General features: G+C 48.7%; 1 protein-coding gene across 1 annotated transcript in view; it reads right to left on the bottom strand.

Annotated features, from left to right (window-relative positions):
• Positions 1-323: 323 nt before the first annotated feature.
• upSET (SET domain-containing protein upSET) overlaps positions 324-17,753 on the bottom strand; it is a 28,521-nt gene continuing 11,091 nt past the window's right edge. The window contains exons 2-8 of the mRNA XM_022846339.2: positions 9,409-12,556; positions 8,886-9,173; positions 8,077-8,739; positions 7,048-7,860; positions 3,766-6,800; positions 3,004-3,597; positions 324-2,750 (exon numbers count right to left, since the gene is read on the bottom strand). Coding sequence (XP_022702074.1) covers positions 2,167-2,750; positions 3,004-3,597; positions 3,766-6,800; positions 7,048-7,860; positions 8,077-8,739; positions 8,886-9,173; positions 9,409-12,326 — 8,895 coding nt within the window. The 5' untranslated portion in view covers positions 12,327-12,556 and the 3' untranslated portion in view covers positions 324-2,166. The remainder of the gene's footprint in view (positions 2,751-3,003; positions 3,598-3,765; positions 6,801-7,047; positions 7,861-8,076; positions 8,740-8,885; positions 9,174-9,408; positions 12,557-17,753) is intronic.

Below are 17,753 nucleotides of genomic sequence, written 5' to 3'. Positions count from 1 at the left end.
GTTTTATACAACTTTCGTATCTCCTCGGTTGCACATATGCACATTTATCTGGGCGCGCTTCACGGTAGGGTGTTGGTGGCCTCTGTACCTGACTGTGTTTTTTAATACAATGTCTGCCCTAGCAAATTGTTTCCTCGCAATATTTTGACAACTCCTGTTACGAGATAATTTCGTATTAATTCCAATATTTTGCATTCTTCAGGCAAAACATGAACTAACTATGAGATGAACTTTCGCCGAAGTGAAAACCAACACAAGCGAGTGGCCTGCTCGTAGCCTTCAACTTTCTGGCTAATCGATAAATTAACATATCAATTAACAAATTCGTGACCGAAAACTGTATATTCATACATCATACATTTTTAAATTAGCTATTCTTGGGACAACCGCGCTTATCGCTAACCAATCAGCAGGCCACACACACATACACAAACGCACATATCCGCGACGGCTGAATGACCTGTCATCGACGGATAAACGAGTTCGCTATACGAATTCCGACTCCCCCTCACTTACCCCCGGGGATCCCATTATCCCGTTTAACGGCTTTCCAGCACGTTCCCTATTTACAACAGCCATCCAGCACCCATTCACCGACTTATATATATATATATATATTTATATTTATATATTCATGTTTGTCCTCGCCATTCTCTCCAGGTTCTCCTTACAGCGCGTCGCTGCTGATGCGCCTTATATCTCGAGTTCGCCAGTCTGGGCCGTTTTCCGACCGCCAAGTTAGTACACTTCATATCTCTGTTCATCGAACAGTTTTCCTCCATTTCGCTCTATTTCTCTCGCTCTCTTACAATTACTGTTAATTTTTTCTTTTCCAGGCCGGCTTACAATGTACACTATATTTACACATATAATTAATAATAATAGATAATAGTAGTTTTATATATATATATATATATATATATATAATATGTAATAATAGTAGTATCTCTTTGTAATAATAATAATGTATTTTGTTTGCTGTCCTCCGCGTCCCAGCGCCGGGACACGTTTGCTCCGTATATATATATGTTGATGTATATATAATGTGTGACGATCTGCATGACACCTGTCAGTACCCGCGCTCCATATATTATTATGTATTCAGACGGCAAAAGCAATCGCCTCTGTTTTATCAGGATAAATTGAGCCAGTCATTGCATTAATATGTCAAGGTCAAAGTTTGTTAGGAGCTACTTCTATTCCATCATTTCCCGTTATTTCTCTATCCGCCAGAGATGAAGCAAGCTCAGGAGCGCGACGACATTCGCGGTGCACGCACATCGTACGTCCGTTTTCTGTCCCGTTTATGAATAGTATACAGATGCTGATCGGTTGTTACTGTTGCAATGTAATGTATTATGTTGTGATATATGCATCAATGTGTAATTGCCAAGATCGTCATGGATGTTGTTCTCTGCACGTCTCTTCAAAGAGTTGAATATAGGGGCTATTTGCAATGACGTTCTAACGTTGAATGAGTGTATGACGGCTACGTGCGTTGAGTACTTCTGATCCTTCGTCTCCCACCAGGATTCGACCAGGACTTTCGAGACGTGGTTTTCTGTAGCTTCGATCAACCGATAGGTTGAATTTATTTTTCGTTCTTTCTTTAGTTTTTTTTCGTGTTTTCATCTTTTGTGATCACGCACGTAAGTCATCTGTATAACATTTTCTCTTTTAGTCTCACCTTCTTTCACCCTTTTATCTTCTTCGTATTTCCCTTCGACCTTCGCCCTTCATAGCATCCAGCATTGCGAACCTGGTTCCTTCTCGTTATGTACATAATCGCCTGAAGGGTGTGTTCGGCCCCCAGTTGACTGGAACCGTTGCCTGTGGGTAGGCATAAGTGTTTCATCTGCCGAATAGATTACATACACTGGCAGAACTCCGAGTCCTGAGTTGCTGACCATGTTATTGTCGTGTATTGTTCATCGTGTTGTTACAGCTAACATACGTTCCTGTACCGCACGTTGCTTTCTATCCCGTTGATTTCTCTATTTGTCGATCATAACCAGCTTTGCCACTATATTGTTTTCACCACCATCGTTCTTCAGCATCGTCGCCATCATCTACTTTCGTGTCGTAATTGCTACTACTATCTATAGCTTTCACTGCAATTTATTTCAATTTGTCGCTGTCGCTAAAACCTTGCCATCTTCCGAAGTTTTAATAGTAGCCTGGTTTGTATCCGGCGCTCGCTCCGCTGGTGTTCGTGCGAGGCCTTGTCGGCGGTAAAGGACCAGATGCTTTGAAGCCACGCGCTGCGGTGCTGCCCGTTGAAGCGCCCACACTGAGTGGATTCAGTGGGCCAGCTTGTTTTGCGGTCATACCTGGACATAATGGCTGACCGCTGGCTGGCTGGGGCACGTAGTAAACCTGCTGAGGTCCGTTGGGCGTCTGCACGGTTGCTGTCGGAAAGCTATTGGCGGCTCCGTGCGGTGTATAGCTACCGGGAGTCACAACAGTAGGCGCTGCGGAGGACGACGCACCAGCGCCGCCAAGGCCTTCCAGATTGTCGTTAGGCGCCAGAAGGCCAAACTCACGTCGCAGACGTTGCGTAAGGGGTTCGCGCCGCTTTGGTACGGGTGGATCCACCAGTGATACCGCCGATGTGCCGCCATCTCCAACGTGATGATCTCGATCTCGCTCTGGGGTGTCCGGGAACAGTGCCGACTTGTGCAGTGCCGACGAGCCACTCGCCGATAGACTTAGGAGCTGCATGGGCGGCGCCGTTACTGCGGCAGGCAGACCTAAGCACGCGATACGAGGCGCAAGAACGAATTGCACAATAACATTACTAACAGATATACTTCGCACGCAGGCACGGAAATAGTTATCAGAAGCCACGAAATCTACCGAGCCAAGACACTGTCTAGCGATTATTTTGGTGCTTTCAATCCTCCATAACGCAAACGTCAAATTTAGCGTTAAGTTTCAATAATGTCAAACCTCACAGTTCTTATCAATCGAAGTTTGTCTTAACCAGACAGTAACTATACTTACTAGACCGAATAGTGGATGGGAGGTGTGAAAGAGGACTAGTTGGATCCGAAATGCTTTTGCTACGCGACATCGGCGAAATGGGGGCTACTCCCGCGGTCTTAACCCCTGATCCGGCTCCACCAGCGAGCTTGGCAAAGCTGCCAAGTAGCTCTTTTGAGATAGGCGCCAGCTTGATAGGCCCTGAGCTAATAGGAGAACGTAGAAGGCTGTTGTTGTTGTTGTTGTTGTTGGTAGTGGGAGGTCCTGTCAAAATAGGCGGACCAGGCTCTGACCGCTGCCGTTTAAGGTACTCCGATAGGCTGAGACGCTTTTTCCGGTCACGAGCTGGTGCAGGCACGACAGTAGCAGATTCTGTGAGCTGCGCCTGTTGGGTTGTCGGTGAAGGTGTAACGCTCACAGACGACGGTGCTTTCAGAGCCTCGGAAGGTGGAAGGCGAACCGGTGCATCAGGGAGACGTCCATCAGAGTGCCCCTCGTCAGCCGTTGCCGACATATCATCGTTTTCCATCTCGTCCAGGGTGGGCGTAGTCGCCCCATCCATCGCCACACTTTCCTCTCCATCGCAGTCCGTTGCCTCGTCGCCTCCGGACGCCTCTGTATTACCAAGTGTAAAAATAATTGACATTAGCGGCTGATTTACGATAATACTTCAAATGAAATATACATATAGACGCACTTAAGCTTTTTTGGCACGACCGTATCTATTCTCGAGTACTCTTTCAAAACCAAGAACTCCGAAAAAAATTAGTGGTAAAAGCTTACCGGATATTTGGGCAGGCTGCTCCCATGACGAATCACTTGCGGTTGTTGTTGCCTTTGGGGGCTCCACTTCCGTCTCCTCAACGGGCCGCTCCCCTTTGTCTTCCGAAGTGCTTTCAGTGCTGGCACTGTTCACTTGCGCCTCGACCACGCGCGCCTCTGTGATCGCCGGTAGAATAGAAACATGCTCTTGCTGTTGTTGGGAAGAGAGATTACTGTTGTCAGTTGTCTCGTGAAGTTCGCCCTCGGTCTCGCTGGTTTTCGACAAGGTCGGTGAGCTGGCTTGCGATTCTTGGGCCATGCCGTCTGTGCTCGACGCTGACTTGGGCTCCTCAACAGGTTCGTCCACCGAGCTCCTTTCCTTTGAATCCCGGCTACCACGCTTCTCGTCTTTCCGCTCCTTGCGGTGCTTCTCCTTTTTGTCCTTTACGTTTTTATCCTTCGGTCGACAATCCTCTTTGACTAAAGCGCGCGAAAATGGATCAGCAGTTTCGGGGGCTACCGTGGCCACGGCCGTCACTACTGTTTCTCTTTCGGTGGTCCTTTTCAAGTCTTTCTTTGAGGACGACGTTTCCTTCGGCTTCGGTGATCTACTCTCCTTTTCTTTCGGAGATTTTTGCTCCTTTTCTCTGATCGACTTGGATTCTCTATCCGACTTGTTAAGTGGTTTATTCGTCTCTCTGACCGACTTTTTGTTCTCCCTTACGTCCTTTTCCTTTGGCAGATCCTTCGGTGATTTTGGCTCCTTAGGCAAAAGTACCTGGCAGGTCTTTGAATCTTTATTAATTTTATCCCTTGAATCCTTAGCATTGGTGTCCTTTTCTTTTGACATCTTATGCTCCTTTTCCTTCACGCTAGACTCCTTCACTTCGGGTTCGTTAGCGAACTTAACCTCTTTCTCCCTTTTCAGATATTTATCTTTCGCCGCTGTCTGCCGCTGCTTGCTGGTTTCACTTTCTTCATCTAAATTGTCACTGGGGTCGTTTGGCCAACTCTTTGCTTGTACGCCTAAATCAGTGGACTCTTCGGACGGTTTCTTTTTGAGTATGTTTATGTCGGTTGCGGTGTCGGCCTTTGGTGGTTCAAAAATGCCCAATTTGCAGAACACCTCATTCAGCTCTGACGACTTGGGGGCTATTTCATCACCAAGATCTACAACCAGCTCATCGTCTTTCTCGTCATCAACGTCATCCTTCTCATCAATACTTTTGCCGTCTTTTATAATCGACACAGGACAGTCTGTGAGAGTAGATTCTTTATGATTGCCTTCTTTTTCATGTTCCTCCTTGCTTGTGCTTACTTCCGGTGCGTCCTGAGTTTCTTCGCTGGCAGTGCTGACGACGGTTGGTCGCTTAACCAATGGCTCATTTTGCGTGCCGATCTGAACCACGTCGACGTTTGATGTCTCTTCATCCAATCGTTTCGGTTCTTCTTTCTCTTCCTCGTCATGTTCATCGTTAATGGACTCATGTGGGCTCCGATGGGGGGAGTCGTGAATGGGACTAGCGCTGTCCACAGACTCACGCATTAAACGGCGCTTCTTGAGCGGAGTCACGTAATCGGGACCGCTAGCATGGCCACTTTCGTGATGGTTGTCCTCCTCCAGCAATCCTGGTGCATCTGTCGTTGGGGACGCCGTCGGCAGCTGGCTTGGAAGTTGACCAATGTTGGATGGGGAGTTCGGAGCTTCAGGGGTGCTATCTCCGTCGTCACACATAGCTTGTCTTAGCCAACGTTTCTTAGCGGATCCTGCACCACAATTGCTGTTAACTCCAACGGATGGCCCGATAGGCCCACCTCCCGGACTAACCTGGCCAGTGACCGTTGTCGACAATGAACTGCTCCTCCGTAGATGGGCCATCGCGTTTGCGACGCTGTGGCTTTCCCGCACGAAGCACACCGACTCATCGCCTTTGTTGTATCCCTCCTGGTTAGGGGTGCTTGCCCCAGTCGAAGGTGACTCGCCCCCCGGAGAGGACAGCTCTGCTCCGTTATGCTTCTCCTGCAGCCAGCCCTGCATGAGCAGGCGCTTCGATTTTGCTGGCTGAGCAAAGCAATCGTTCGAAGCGTTGCTGTCCTTAGCGTTCAGCGAATTATTCGTGTCTGAGCAGCCACTAGTAGTTCTCGCTCGGCCACGTTTCATCGGCGTACCAGACGAACTTTTGCGACGGCCCTTCTTGGAACTGCTCTGCCCAGGAGCTGGGCAAGCTGCAGCGTCTCCACCGGTGGACGGAGGTCGTTTGTCCGAAGAACTTTCATTAGCTCCCACACTGGCTCCCGCTGTACGTCCACTACCGCTTGACCTACGTCTGTCATCCTTGTCCTTACCAGGCACATGTTTATGATCTTGCTGTTTCCGTTTTTGCTTTTGTTCCATTTTTTCAAATGCGCGCATGATGGCGTCGAGCTTGCGCTCTTCGCGCGTCATCTTTCGCCCAGATCCATGATCCCTCTCCTTTTCTTCACTGTGAACCGTAATCGAGTGGACGCCATCGTGGCTTGAAGCCGCCACAGCGTCCGCTTTTTCCGTCTGGACATCAAGGTCTTCGCCAACTTCCTGTTTGACGGCGACTTCGGCTGCCAACGACGAAGTTCGCCTTCGCCGAACCGCGACCGCCTTTGCGGGCGATACTGGTCGCACGACCACAGTAGAAATGCTAGTTGCTGTTTCATCTACCTCGATCATGTCATCGGTCTCGTCTATGCCAGGCTCCTTTTTCACGCTGACAGTTACACTGCTGCCTACTGTCGCCTGCAATACAGGGGTGCTTGTTTGTGATGCAACAGGACTCGACGTCGTTAACTCATTCGATTCTTTCTTCAGCTCTTTTAAATGTTCTTTTAAATCTTTCTGCTCCTTAATTTTGACAGGAGACTGTGGAACCGGTGTTACACATGACTGGGCCTGGCCTTGGTGGGCCAACTGTCCAGCCGATAAAGTAGGGTATCCTTTACTATGAATGATTGGAGTGATCGGAGAATTGGTAAGCGGAGGGGGCGAAGCGGTTCGCAGATTCACTGACGGCTTACGTTCCAGACTGAAACAAAAAAAATAATAACAAAAGTAATAAACATTGCAACGCATTTCATCAGAGTATTGAAATACTGGGAAAAAAATTGCCTAAATCAACGTTTCTGTGATATATAATATGATAGTAACTCATTCTACATATTAATATGCATATAGCTGTATAACACCTTTCCAAACTTTACTACAACACTACTAATCGATCGAACGTGGCTCTTCACTTTAACCGTTCGTACTCCTCAAAAATCTATACTTACAGAGCAAGCTTTTTAGGACGACTGGGAGCTGTTGGTTGAGCGGTCGGACCACCATGCTGCTGGCCATGCTGGCCAACCTGCGGGTTAACGTGCTGCTGCGGAAGCTGCCGCTGTGATGGCGGGGTTATTGTTGTCGCCGCTGCAATTGTCGCCGCCGTTGCTGCTGTTGTTGTTGCCGCCGTTGTCGTCGCGTGATGCTGTTGCTGGTGCAACTGCTGTTGCTTTGCCGGTCGACTCAGTTTCCCTGATGAAGTGGTCACACTAACCGTAGTTGCACTATTGGTTGTGTTAGATGAAAGCGTCGATGGGCTTGCTACGGACGTACCGTAGGGGCATACAGGTGCTGCCCGGCCACAGGCACACTCAACCCCCGGCGCAGGCGGCAACTCGAACGCGATCGATACCTCCTGGTCCCTCACGAGTCCGCGGGGCCCCGCCACGAGCCACAGCTGCAACAAACCGTTCTGCAGTACGTGTCTTAGTTCCGCTGTCGGTCGGCATGATCGACGCACGGCTCGCGCCTCGCTCCCGCATCGACGCGCGTCAACACAAAGCGTTTCCTCATCGTCGTCGTCGTCATCGTCATCTGCGTCATCATCGGACGATGCCGCCCCCTCTCGGCCGCCGCCCGGCTTCTGCTGCGACAGGGGACGGCCCGTTGGCGAATAAAACAACACGTGTGGCTGGGCGCGCCGTTTGTTACCATTGAATTGGTCCATGATCATAAAACGGCCACGAACCTCCGCCACTGGGTAACCTGGCTCTAGCTCTTCAATACACACCAACCCCTTCGACTCCCCCAGGTCGCATAACCTGCCCAATAAAGAAAGGAATATGAGGCCAGAACGGTGTTAAAGACTGTTAAAAAGAGGTGAATTGTACTTGGATCACCTATAATAGACCCAAGAGACTTCTCATTTACTCGAAGAAAGTAGACGAAATTTTAACCTCTACATAAATGAGTCAACCGATATTGAACTCTTAGAATTCCAAATTGGTCAACTGCTAGTTCAATACATTATTACGTACCGGTAGGGTTTAGCCGAGGACATGGCTAGTATTCTCCTAAGAAGCGTTTCTTGGGCTGCCGAGTTGCCTCGTAGTGTCAGGATCTGTACTTCGGGGGTGTACTGATTGATTAGCGTTTCCTCGTAATAATCGTCATGGTGTTGCCCCTTTCGTCTATGGGCACCGACCATCGGGTGACCAACTTCGCTATCGCCTACGTTATCTACATCATCCTCTTCATCGTCGTCATCGTCGTCAACAAGCGGCAGGTTGTGATGGAAGCCCTTGCCGCTTTGTGGGCCCCCTTTGTCCGTTCCACCAGCTCCGCCACTGCGCAGCTTCGCCAAAGCTCCCTGAGCAAGCAGCTTCCTCTGAGCAGTAATTTTGCCATTCTTGAGACCTGCACGATTTTGCGACTTGCCCCCTTTTGACGTTTTGCCGGGACTTGTGGCTGTCGAGCTGGGTGACACATGAGGCGATGACAATGGCGACTTCAAGTTCCGCGGACACTTTTCTTTCATTTCCTTCATCTTTCCTTTAAGGTTCCCAGCTCCACGACCACGAAGACCTTTGAGAAGTTGTTGTTGTTTCGTTTTTAGGAACCGCCGATTGAAATGTTTTTTAGCTAGGCCATTAGGCAGGTTGTTGAGTTCCGACATGCCAACATCGAGGAAACCATTCGTACTGCACGCGTTTAAATACCAACAGGCAGAAAATAACAATTAGTCAGAAATTCATAAATATACAATTAAAGCAGGTATGTCACAATATTTTAGATAGCCCGGCAAAGTTGTTCTAGCCTTTCAGCATTAGTTTAGCGTTTCACTTACTTATGGTCTTCAGTCTGTCCTGAGGAAGTTGTTCCAGGTGAAACTCTGGGAGACATTCCTGAAACATCTGCTGTATCACACCCATCACCGCCCCGCAGCGGAGACAGTTTGTCCTTTTTGCGAATCTGTAATGTTTTCGCACGGTTCCGATCCACTTTCCGGGGTACACATAACTCACAGTAATATGTGTCAGGTATGTGGTTTTTGTCAAGACCCATACACTCGACATGCTGCCAAACTCCACAACCATCGCAGCAGATCATATATTCATCATCATGATTAAACCCGCTGTAAACATATAGAATAAAAGGTGAAATTAATAAACCTTAATACATACACACATACATATAACTTATGTTAAAGAATACATATAAAAACATATACAATTTAAAGAAACGACGACCCATGTGTATTGGACCCATTCTACAAATGTGTAACTATAATAAAGTTATAATAACAGTGATTCTAGAAGTATTATAGGTACTCGATTAGCAGAACGTTTTGTATAATTGCGTATACTTACCAAACGCATCTCGTGATGCTTTCTTCACCTTCAGCCCAGTCTTGCCTGTCTTTTCTGTTCGGTTCGGAATGAGCTTTCGTCGTTGCGTGACGCGTGTTCTCATGTCCACTGTGTGTCGCTGGATGCCTTGCACCCACTTCTGTTGCGTCGATTCCACTTGCGGACGCGATTGTTCGACCCTCCCGACTTTGCCGTCCCCCAACTTTCGCCGACTCATGGAGTACCTGCGTAGTAGCTTCTTTTTGAGCCGACAAGTCCAGCTCTTTTTTCCGCCGCTTTTTCTGTTGCCTAAGCAGGCCCTTTTGTTCTCTCACTGTTGGACCCATCCCGCCGCCTCCAGCCGTACTGGCACTTTTTGCCGTCACATCGCTGTGTGCCCCTGAGATAACACTGGCGGCAGACTCACGTTTCTGGGGTATCGTCACCGTCGACGACGTCCGAACACCCCCAGCATGGCTACCTATACTGTTGTTGTGGTTGTTACTGCTGCTATTATTGCCGATATTATTATTGAGACTCCCTCCTGAGGTGGTAATGTCGCGGGCGGAGGCTACCGCACTAATCGTTGCAACCACTGATGCTGCACTGCTTGCGCTTATCGAAGAACTCTTCGTCGAGCCGTGCTGTTCCCGTGGTGTAGTGACGTGCTGTTGATGGTGGGGATGGTGAACAACGCTATGATTTAGAGAGGCGGTTGCCGCTGTCGTCGTATTTGAACTCGCCGAAGACAAATGCGACTGTTGTGGGGAAAGCGTAGAAGCTCGGGCTCCCCGACCCCCCAGCCCGCCTGTATGATGTGACCCAGCAGTTGTGGAATGGACCTGTACAGTATGGCTATGGCTATGCGCATTTGTGCCTTGTCCATGATGCAAATGCCCATGATGGTGACTTTGGCCAGTTGCTCCGGACGCGACTGATGTCTGGGCCTGATGCGAAAAACCGGTTCCACCTGAATGCGAATGACGCTGCAGTGACGCAAGCGATGACAAAGCGCGCTCATCCTCGAATGCCACCCGTGGCGAGAAGGGAGGGGGCGGCGAAGCTGGAGGCGTAGGCGGTGGAGGCGCGCCATAGTTATGGTCCTGATAGGGCAAACCTATATGAGCTTTGCGCGGTGTAGGCGTCGGGGCCGGCTGGTGGTGATTCGTCGTCCCATAATTGTAAAATCCTTCTAGTGAAGCTGCCCCGCCGCGTTTACTTGTCGGTTGGTTTGCAGCACCAGCTAGAAGTGCCAGACCGCTTAGATTCCCTGCGCTACCAGCAGACGGGGCAGGTGTATTGACAGCGGCTGCGGAATGAACCGCTGTCGCTTTAGATTTATGGTGGTTCAGCGAGTACGCGCCTGGAAGCGAAGCGCTTCCCGCATTTCCACCAGCACTTGCTACATTTCCGCTTGCTGGATGACCACCTGTCGTCGTTGTTACTGTCGCTGTTTGTTGTTGCGCCGCAGCGGCAGCTGCAGCGGCCGCCTGATGCGCCTGACTCTGATGTTGCATTGTGTTATGGCAATAGAGCAGAAGCGCAGCAGCCGCCTCCTCGTCGTCCGTGGGGGCCGCAAACGTCACCGTTTTCGTTACGCCTGGAGCTCGCGCACGTCGCGCCGCCTGACCCTGGCCCGGTGGCTGCTTCTGCTTTTGCTTCGGCAATTGCTGCTGCTGCGGTTGTTGCTGCTGCTGTGTTTGAGCCTGATGCGTCTGTGGATGGGGGACAGCAACCCCATGGTGATGGCCTCCTATCGTATGTTGTTGCTGACGATGATGATCGCCCACGGTGCTGACACTGACACTGCCGATTCCGGCGCCATGGGGATGGTGATTTGGATAGTGCGAGCTGTGCTGATGTGGTCCAGCGGTTAAGCCGGCTGTCGCTGCTGCTGAGACGGTGGACGCTCCCGATAACGTCGACGCCGTGGTCGTGTGGAGATGATTTGTCGCCGCTGCCGAAACTACATGTGTTGTTACACCTTGATGTTGCTGCTGTACAGGGTGATGAGGGTGATGAGGGTGATGAGGGTGATGCTGCTGCTGTTGTTGTTGTGTGTTATGCGAATTGTTGTTAAGGTGATGCAAGGGAGATGGTCGGAACGAAGGACCTTGTCGGTGCTGCGTCGGCGTCACATGGTGACGTTGCTGCTGCTGCTGCTGTTGAAGCAGTCCCGTTGTAGTTGTAGTACTGTTACTGTTATTACTCGTTGACGAAGCCGACAATGTTGTCGTCGCGTGTTGGTGGTGATGATGGGCTTGGTGCTGCTGTTGATGCTGTTGAAGAGAGGCAGATGTTAGCTGTGTGGTGCGCTGAGCGGGATGCAGCTCCGCTGTGTTTAGCGCTCGTCGTGGGTTTTCAAGCTCTGTCTCGCCATCGGAATCTGGCAAAGGCTCCTTCGATGAACTCGACAGTGTCTCCTCGGTGTCATCGCTATGATGACCAGCATCATCGTCAAATCCACCAACACCGACAGCTGTCCCAGTAACCGAAGCTGTTGCCGCACCAACAACAACCCCAACACCTAAACCTGCCCCGCCTCCTAAACCGATTACGCGACCCCCAAGTCCATGTACAACTGCTGCTGTTGCTCCACCTGCCCGTTGATGATGTCCACCACTTAAATGGACACCTGGCGGTTCCCGGCCACCGCCGCCAGCGCCTGTTACCGTGGGCCCATGGTGCTGCTGTTGTTGGTGATGAAGTTGCTGCTGTTGCTGCTGCTGATGTTGCTGTTGATAGTGAACTTGTCCTAAGGACCCCCCGGCTATTGGTGGCCGTACCGTAGCACGGCGGGAAACGGTGACCCCCTCACGCCGGATTCGCCGCAGCTCCTCATGTTCTTCATGGGGAAGCAACGGCGGCGTGGGAAGAGCTGATGTTGTCGACGTAGCAACAGCAACCCCCGGGTGAAGCGGGTTGCCTAAACTTGTCATAGCTCCGCTTTGGCCACCTCGGGCTGCTGACCGGTTCCCTGCGGCAGGCCGCCGTTGTCTTGCTGTTCCCCGCTTCCCACCGCGCCCTGTTGGGTCCTTTCTGTCGTTCGTATTAACCGATCAACTGACAATGTTGAGCTGGGCTCCGAGCTGCTAGTCACAACCGCGACGTGCTGCTCTTGATCAACAGACGCACAGCATCGGGAAAGATACATCTTAAGTTACAGTTCCTGTAGAATAAAAAAAAAAAAAGAGAACATCGCAATTAGAAAAAAGTCTGAGAAAGAAAAGAATGGCTTAATACGTATGCATAAACACAATCATATTCAATTAGTAGATTGTAGAGGAATCATTAACAGAATAGTGATCACCCTTCCTGAAACTGGGACCTGTGAGACTACGCCTGAGTTCTTAAAATACAGACTGTGCAACAGTCGTATTTATTACTCGAAAATTTTTTACTCGCGTCGAAATTATTACTTCGGCCTAGCTATTATCATATTTGGATATTCATTTACTATTGAAAAGCATAGTGTCCTACGAATTCCGTCAAAGTTCGACGTCAGTAGCTGCCAATATTTCGTTAACTAGGTAAACGAAGGATAGTACCGTTATTGAGTAGGCTAACACGAAGGCCATGTGACCGGATAATGCCTGCACTGCTGATAGATCCTTTTCTCTGTAGGACCCGACAGATGCAGAAAACCGTCAGCTGTTATAGACGTGCTCAAGTGTCAGTCGAACAGTACTCTTCTATATCGCTCAAATACGTCACCTTTTCGACGTGACATTTCAGGTTGATTTCTGCTCAGTTATCTCATTTTTTTATTTTTTTTTAGATTACCAGTGTAGTGTTCAAAGGAAATTTGCTTCTGAAATAAATAAGTTGCCTGTACATGAAAGAGTCGAACAGGTAAGAGCGGTAATTGAATTTTCCTTGGAAAGCGTCGTCGGATCAACTGCGACAATTGCATTGATTTCAACAGACCTGGTGGTCAATTACTAGGTAGAATCGGTCATTATAATTTCTAGAAACATCTTTTTGATTTATTCATTCACAGTTTAGTGTTTGGTAGAAAGCTTGTTCCTATGCAATCGTTGGCTCAATGCAAAAGCCGGCAAGAACCCCGACATGTGAACTGGAACAAAGCGGCACTGGCCAAACGAACAGAAAAAAAGCTGAAATTTCTTCTGCGCCTCTCATCCACAAGCCAACCTGTAAGCATTTAAGAACATGTTTTCCCTCCGAGGTTTTTGCTTTCTCAGTTTGTTGGTTTCATCTTTTTTGGCAAAACTATCCGATCGCAACGCCAATACCATTACCGACAGGTTGATTATAGAGACTGTACCATATCTTCTTATGCCGCACAGATCAATGCAGCGTACAGCGAACGAACTTTCGTTACAGTTTGGCCCGCTTTAACCGCAAACAACCCTATTATTGTTGTTGTTAGGGCTAACGACAAAGCGAGAACAGTTGACCTTTGTAATATATCAGTCGTACCACACGGCACGGTGATGCAGGACAACCTGCAGTTGTGATAACGATACATTGCACCCAAACACGTCATTTCAGTAGCAGTAACTTTCATTTTGGATCAGCAGTTCGCATTTAATTGGGTCTGTTGCCCGCGCTCAACATCCTGCTTATACAGCCTACAGCTGCAGGAACTTTGCCATAGGACGGATATAGACGAAGACGACGGCCTTATTGCCGCTGAAATCAAACAACCACAAAGTATACTATGGTGGTCCTTATGAATGACTATGCAAGCCTGTTTTTTTTTTTTTTATCTATTCCTACCGATAGACAACTGTTATTCCGATTTCCAAACAATCTAGAGCAACGTACACTGATACCCGGTCAAACAGACGGACAGTGCCGTCGCCCTTACGGCCCCGGTAGAATCGTCAGCAACAATAACAGCCGCAGAAACGACATGAACATCGGCAGATATTGTTAAGAAGAGCCCAGCAAATCCAACACTGCCGCGAGTTACCCCCACCCTGTTTTCCATAGCCGCTCTGTTTTGAGAAATATCCATCGAATCCAACAAAATGCTTTGCGAACTGAACGATCACTGTTGCACATTCTAAATCAACGAACAACCAGCAGACGGTACAACGTGACACAATTATTATTTAAGTTAGTAGGAAAGTGATATATTTCGGCAATATTGGTTAACCGATCGTACACGTATGCCAGTAGTCTGCATATCTATACGTTTTGTTTGTGTATTCTTAAGCTATGATGAAACTCACGACACATTCAGTTGCCATCACCACCACAAAACATAATATGCATTGATCAGCGCGGATAGCTCCAAAAGTGATGCAATGCGAAGCCGCGCGGGCTTGGATACCGCCGTTGAGCTCCATAAAGACTCGTTCCTTTTCGAATACAGTCCTCCACGCTACTAGTAGTGGTAATAATAATGGTACGCAGCAGACACGTCTTGTAGGCTGTGTCGTTCACGTCATGCATGTAACGTGGGCGACATAGTCCGAGTGTCACAAGCAAGAATAGCTACCCGCATGGAATAATTAAGATGACAATATTTAGATCGATAATAACAAACGGATACGATAACGTGACTTTCGTTTTTCACTTCATCAGAAAGAATTATTACAGACAATTCTCTATAGTTACGTATCTCGGCTCGATTTCATGACACAATTTGATAATTTTACAGACACAAAAAAGACACAAAGAAATGATAAACAAAATAAAATATCGGGAACATTTCCAGTAAATGTTCCCGATACAGATGTATCTGAAACATTTACTGGCTATAGCTGTCTTTTTTTATGTGTTCTCTAATTTATATCAATGCGTCTTGGACGTTAGATTTAGATAGATCTTCGTCAGTCAACTAATTCGCTTTATTACGTAATTGCCGTAATGAAGTAATTTAAAAATAAAGTATCAAGTGGTAAAGTTCTCCCCAGTTAATTTATGCATACAGTTTACTCATATATACCCCAGGTTCCATATACCAACATCTTGCACCAGTATGTTGTTGATAAAACGCTATAAGCGATGAAAACTTCGAGAGGAAAAATCTTCCCTGAGCCACCCATTTCGGCTTAGTTGCAATAACAATACACCTTTTGCCTTAATCGTATCGCGCAGGTAAGAAAGGATTGATTACTCGACCGCCGCGAATACACTACGACTATTTTCTATAAAACAATTGCTTTTACACGCTCAACATGTGAAGCACTCCCGCGCAGAACGAAGGAATACGCCGGGCTGACCCCAACTTTTCTTCTATGGCAGCGACTTAACTGTGTAGTGGTATAAAGCGCAAACACATCTCACAGGGTTATCAGCTTTATTTGCTTCCAATGGTGCTGCTTTCGACATCACCCACCGGTGGCTTCATTTCGTATGACTTCACGAGTAACCAACACAATATTGCCACCATGCCAATTATCATGATCAGCATCACCACCACCGCTGTTGTTGTTGTTGTTGTTGTTGTTGTCGTTGATGTTGCTGTTGTTGTTGCTGCTGCCGCCGCCATCAGCACGACTACTACCATCAGGTCATAGACGACGCTGTCCCAATCCTGCCATCATCTTCCACTTTAGTAGTACTTTTTATCCTCTCACCAATCGACGTTATTGTCGTCTCTAGCCGTTGTCGTAATGTATTATACCATTAAATCCACAACCCGAGCGGCATTGGTCTACCATCCATTTATTCGTCCCTGTTTTCGTTGCCATCAACCAACTAACCAACAATCTATGCTATATATAAATCTGTTGACATCGTTCGTTTTGAAGTCAGTAGTCGTCGCCGAATGCTGTTGGTGTTGGTTGTCCAGAACTGCTGCTGCTGGTGCTCGATACAGAGGCAGCAGCAGCAACGACGACGGTGGCGACCGCATCAGCAAGCTCAGTCGACGCCGCAAAAGCGGCTATCGGTCGTCTCGTTCGTTCATCTGTTGATTCGTTTGCTCTTTCACTAGTGGTCTACCCGGCCGTCCGACTAGCCAGCCATCCGTTTCTCAGTCCACTCTGTCCCATCGTCGTCGTTGACGTCTGCTGCTTTCCGGCTCTTGTGAGCGCGAGTCGCTATAACATCGTCGTTTATGTTTGTAGCTGGTTTGACTCGTTCGGCTCCCCGCCACTAACATTGTCGGTCACTCGCGGTTCCCGCGACGACACGGCCCAAGAGGACGTGCGACAGAGTCAGTCACTGGTATGCAGATATACATTTGTGGTAGTACTAGCTTGTTTGGCTCTTTTATTCTCTCACCAATTCAGCAGCAGCTGCTGTAGCAGCAGCATAAGCAACCACAGCAACTGAAGTAGCGTAGTAGCGAGAGGCACTTCACCGTTGCTGCCACTGCCGTCGACGTCGGCGGCCCGCACTCCCTCAGAAAGCCGCGACTGCCATCAGAGCAGCAGCAACCCAAACAGCAGCAGTGGCATAAACTAGCACAGCTCGGTATCGGCTGCGCTTCTTCTCCGACGTCGCGACCCAGCTTACTGCTCTACCCGGCGGTCAGAACTTTCTTTCCGCACTTGTTATCTATTATTGTTACCAGCAGTCGCATGTCAAGCAGCCGTCTAGGCTAAACACCTGCCATCGGCTTTCTCCTTCCAAAGCTTCCTACTCGATGACGACAATGCTATAATGCCTTTTGCTGGATAGAATCGTGATGGTGGCGCTAGTGGTATTTTTGCAGCAGCAGGAACAGTAATAACCGTGATAAAAGTAGTCTTGAAGGTACTGCTGTTGCCGGTGCAGCCGCTGCGACTCGTCGGGATTTTCTGTGTCGAACTCTATCTGTCCGCCATCCGTCGCCAATGTGTACGAAGCAAACTGAAGCGGACAACCAACAACTACTTAGGCTCGTCGACAACAACTAAGACGGCGGTACCCCGCACAACAATCACCGGAGCACGACACATGGCACGCAAGCCGCCGCATGACGTTCAGCATACGCAGCAATGTTTTGTGTTCGTTCCCTCCCACTCTCTTAGTTCCCCTACCGCGGCGCCCTCCTTCGCACCACACAGCCGTAGTAACTCCGACGGTCGTGGCAAGCATCGTCGACACACACGACGCCGACAAGGCCTAACACAAGCAAGCAAATGAATGGTTAAACTCGTGTACCGATTGCATATTAGCACCAAAAGCGACATCATACATCTCTTCTATTAGTTCCATTTTACTCTCTGAGCGCTCGTTTCCATGTGGGTCTATCTTCCTCTTTCTGAAGAGTTGAACCAACTACGAAACTTCGTTGAACAGCGGCACCGATGGCAGCAGCGGCGGAATGGTAAAAGACAGAGGCGTAGATAAGCGCCGTGGCACTTTCAGTGGTACGCCGTCCTTTACTCGTTTAAGTTGCTCATGTCACAGTTGTTAAAAGAGTCGCTTCAGTTGGGGAAACTTACTGACAGGGCATTGCG

The sequence above is a fragment of the Varroa jacobsoni genome, unplaced genomic scaffold (assembly GCF_002532875.2).
Source record: "Varroa jacobsoni isolate VJ856 unplaced genomic scaffold, vjacob_1.0 scaffold_1226, whole genome shotgun sequence".
In the NCBI taxonomy this organism is placed as follows: Eukaryota; Metazoa; Arthropoda; class Arachnida; order Mesostigmata; family Varroidae; genus Varroa; species Varroa jacobsoni.
The sequence above is the reverse complement of the archived record's forward strand: the minus strand, read 5'-3'. Positions and strand labels throughout refer to the sequence as shown.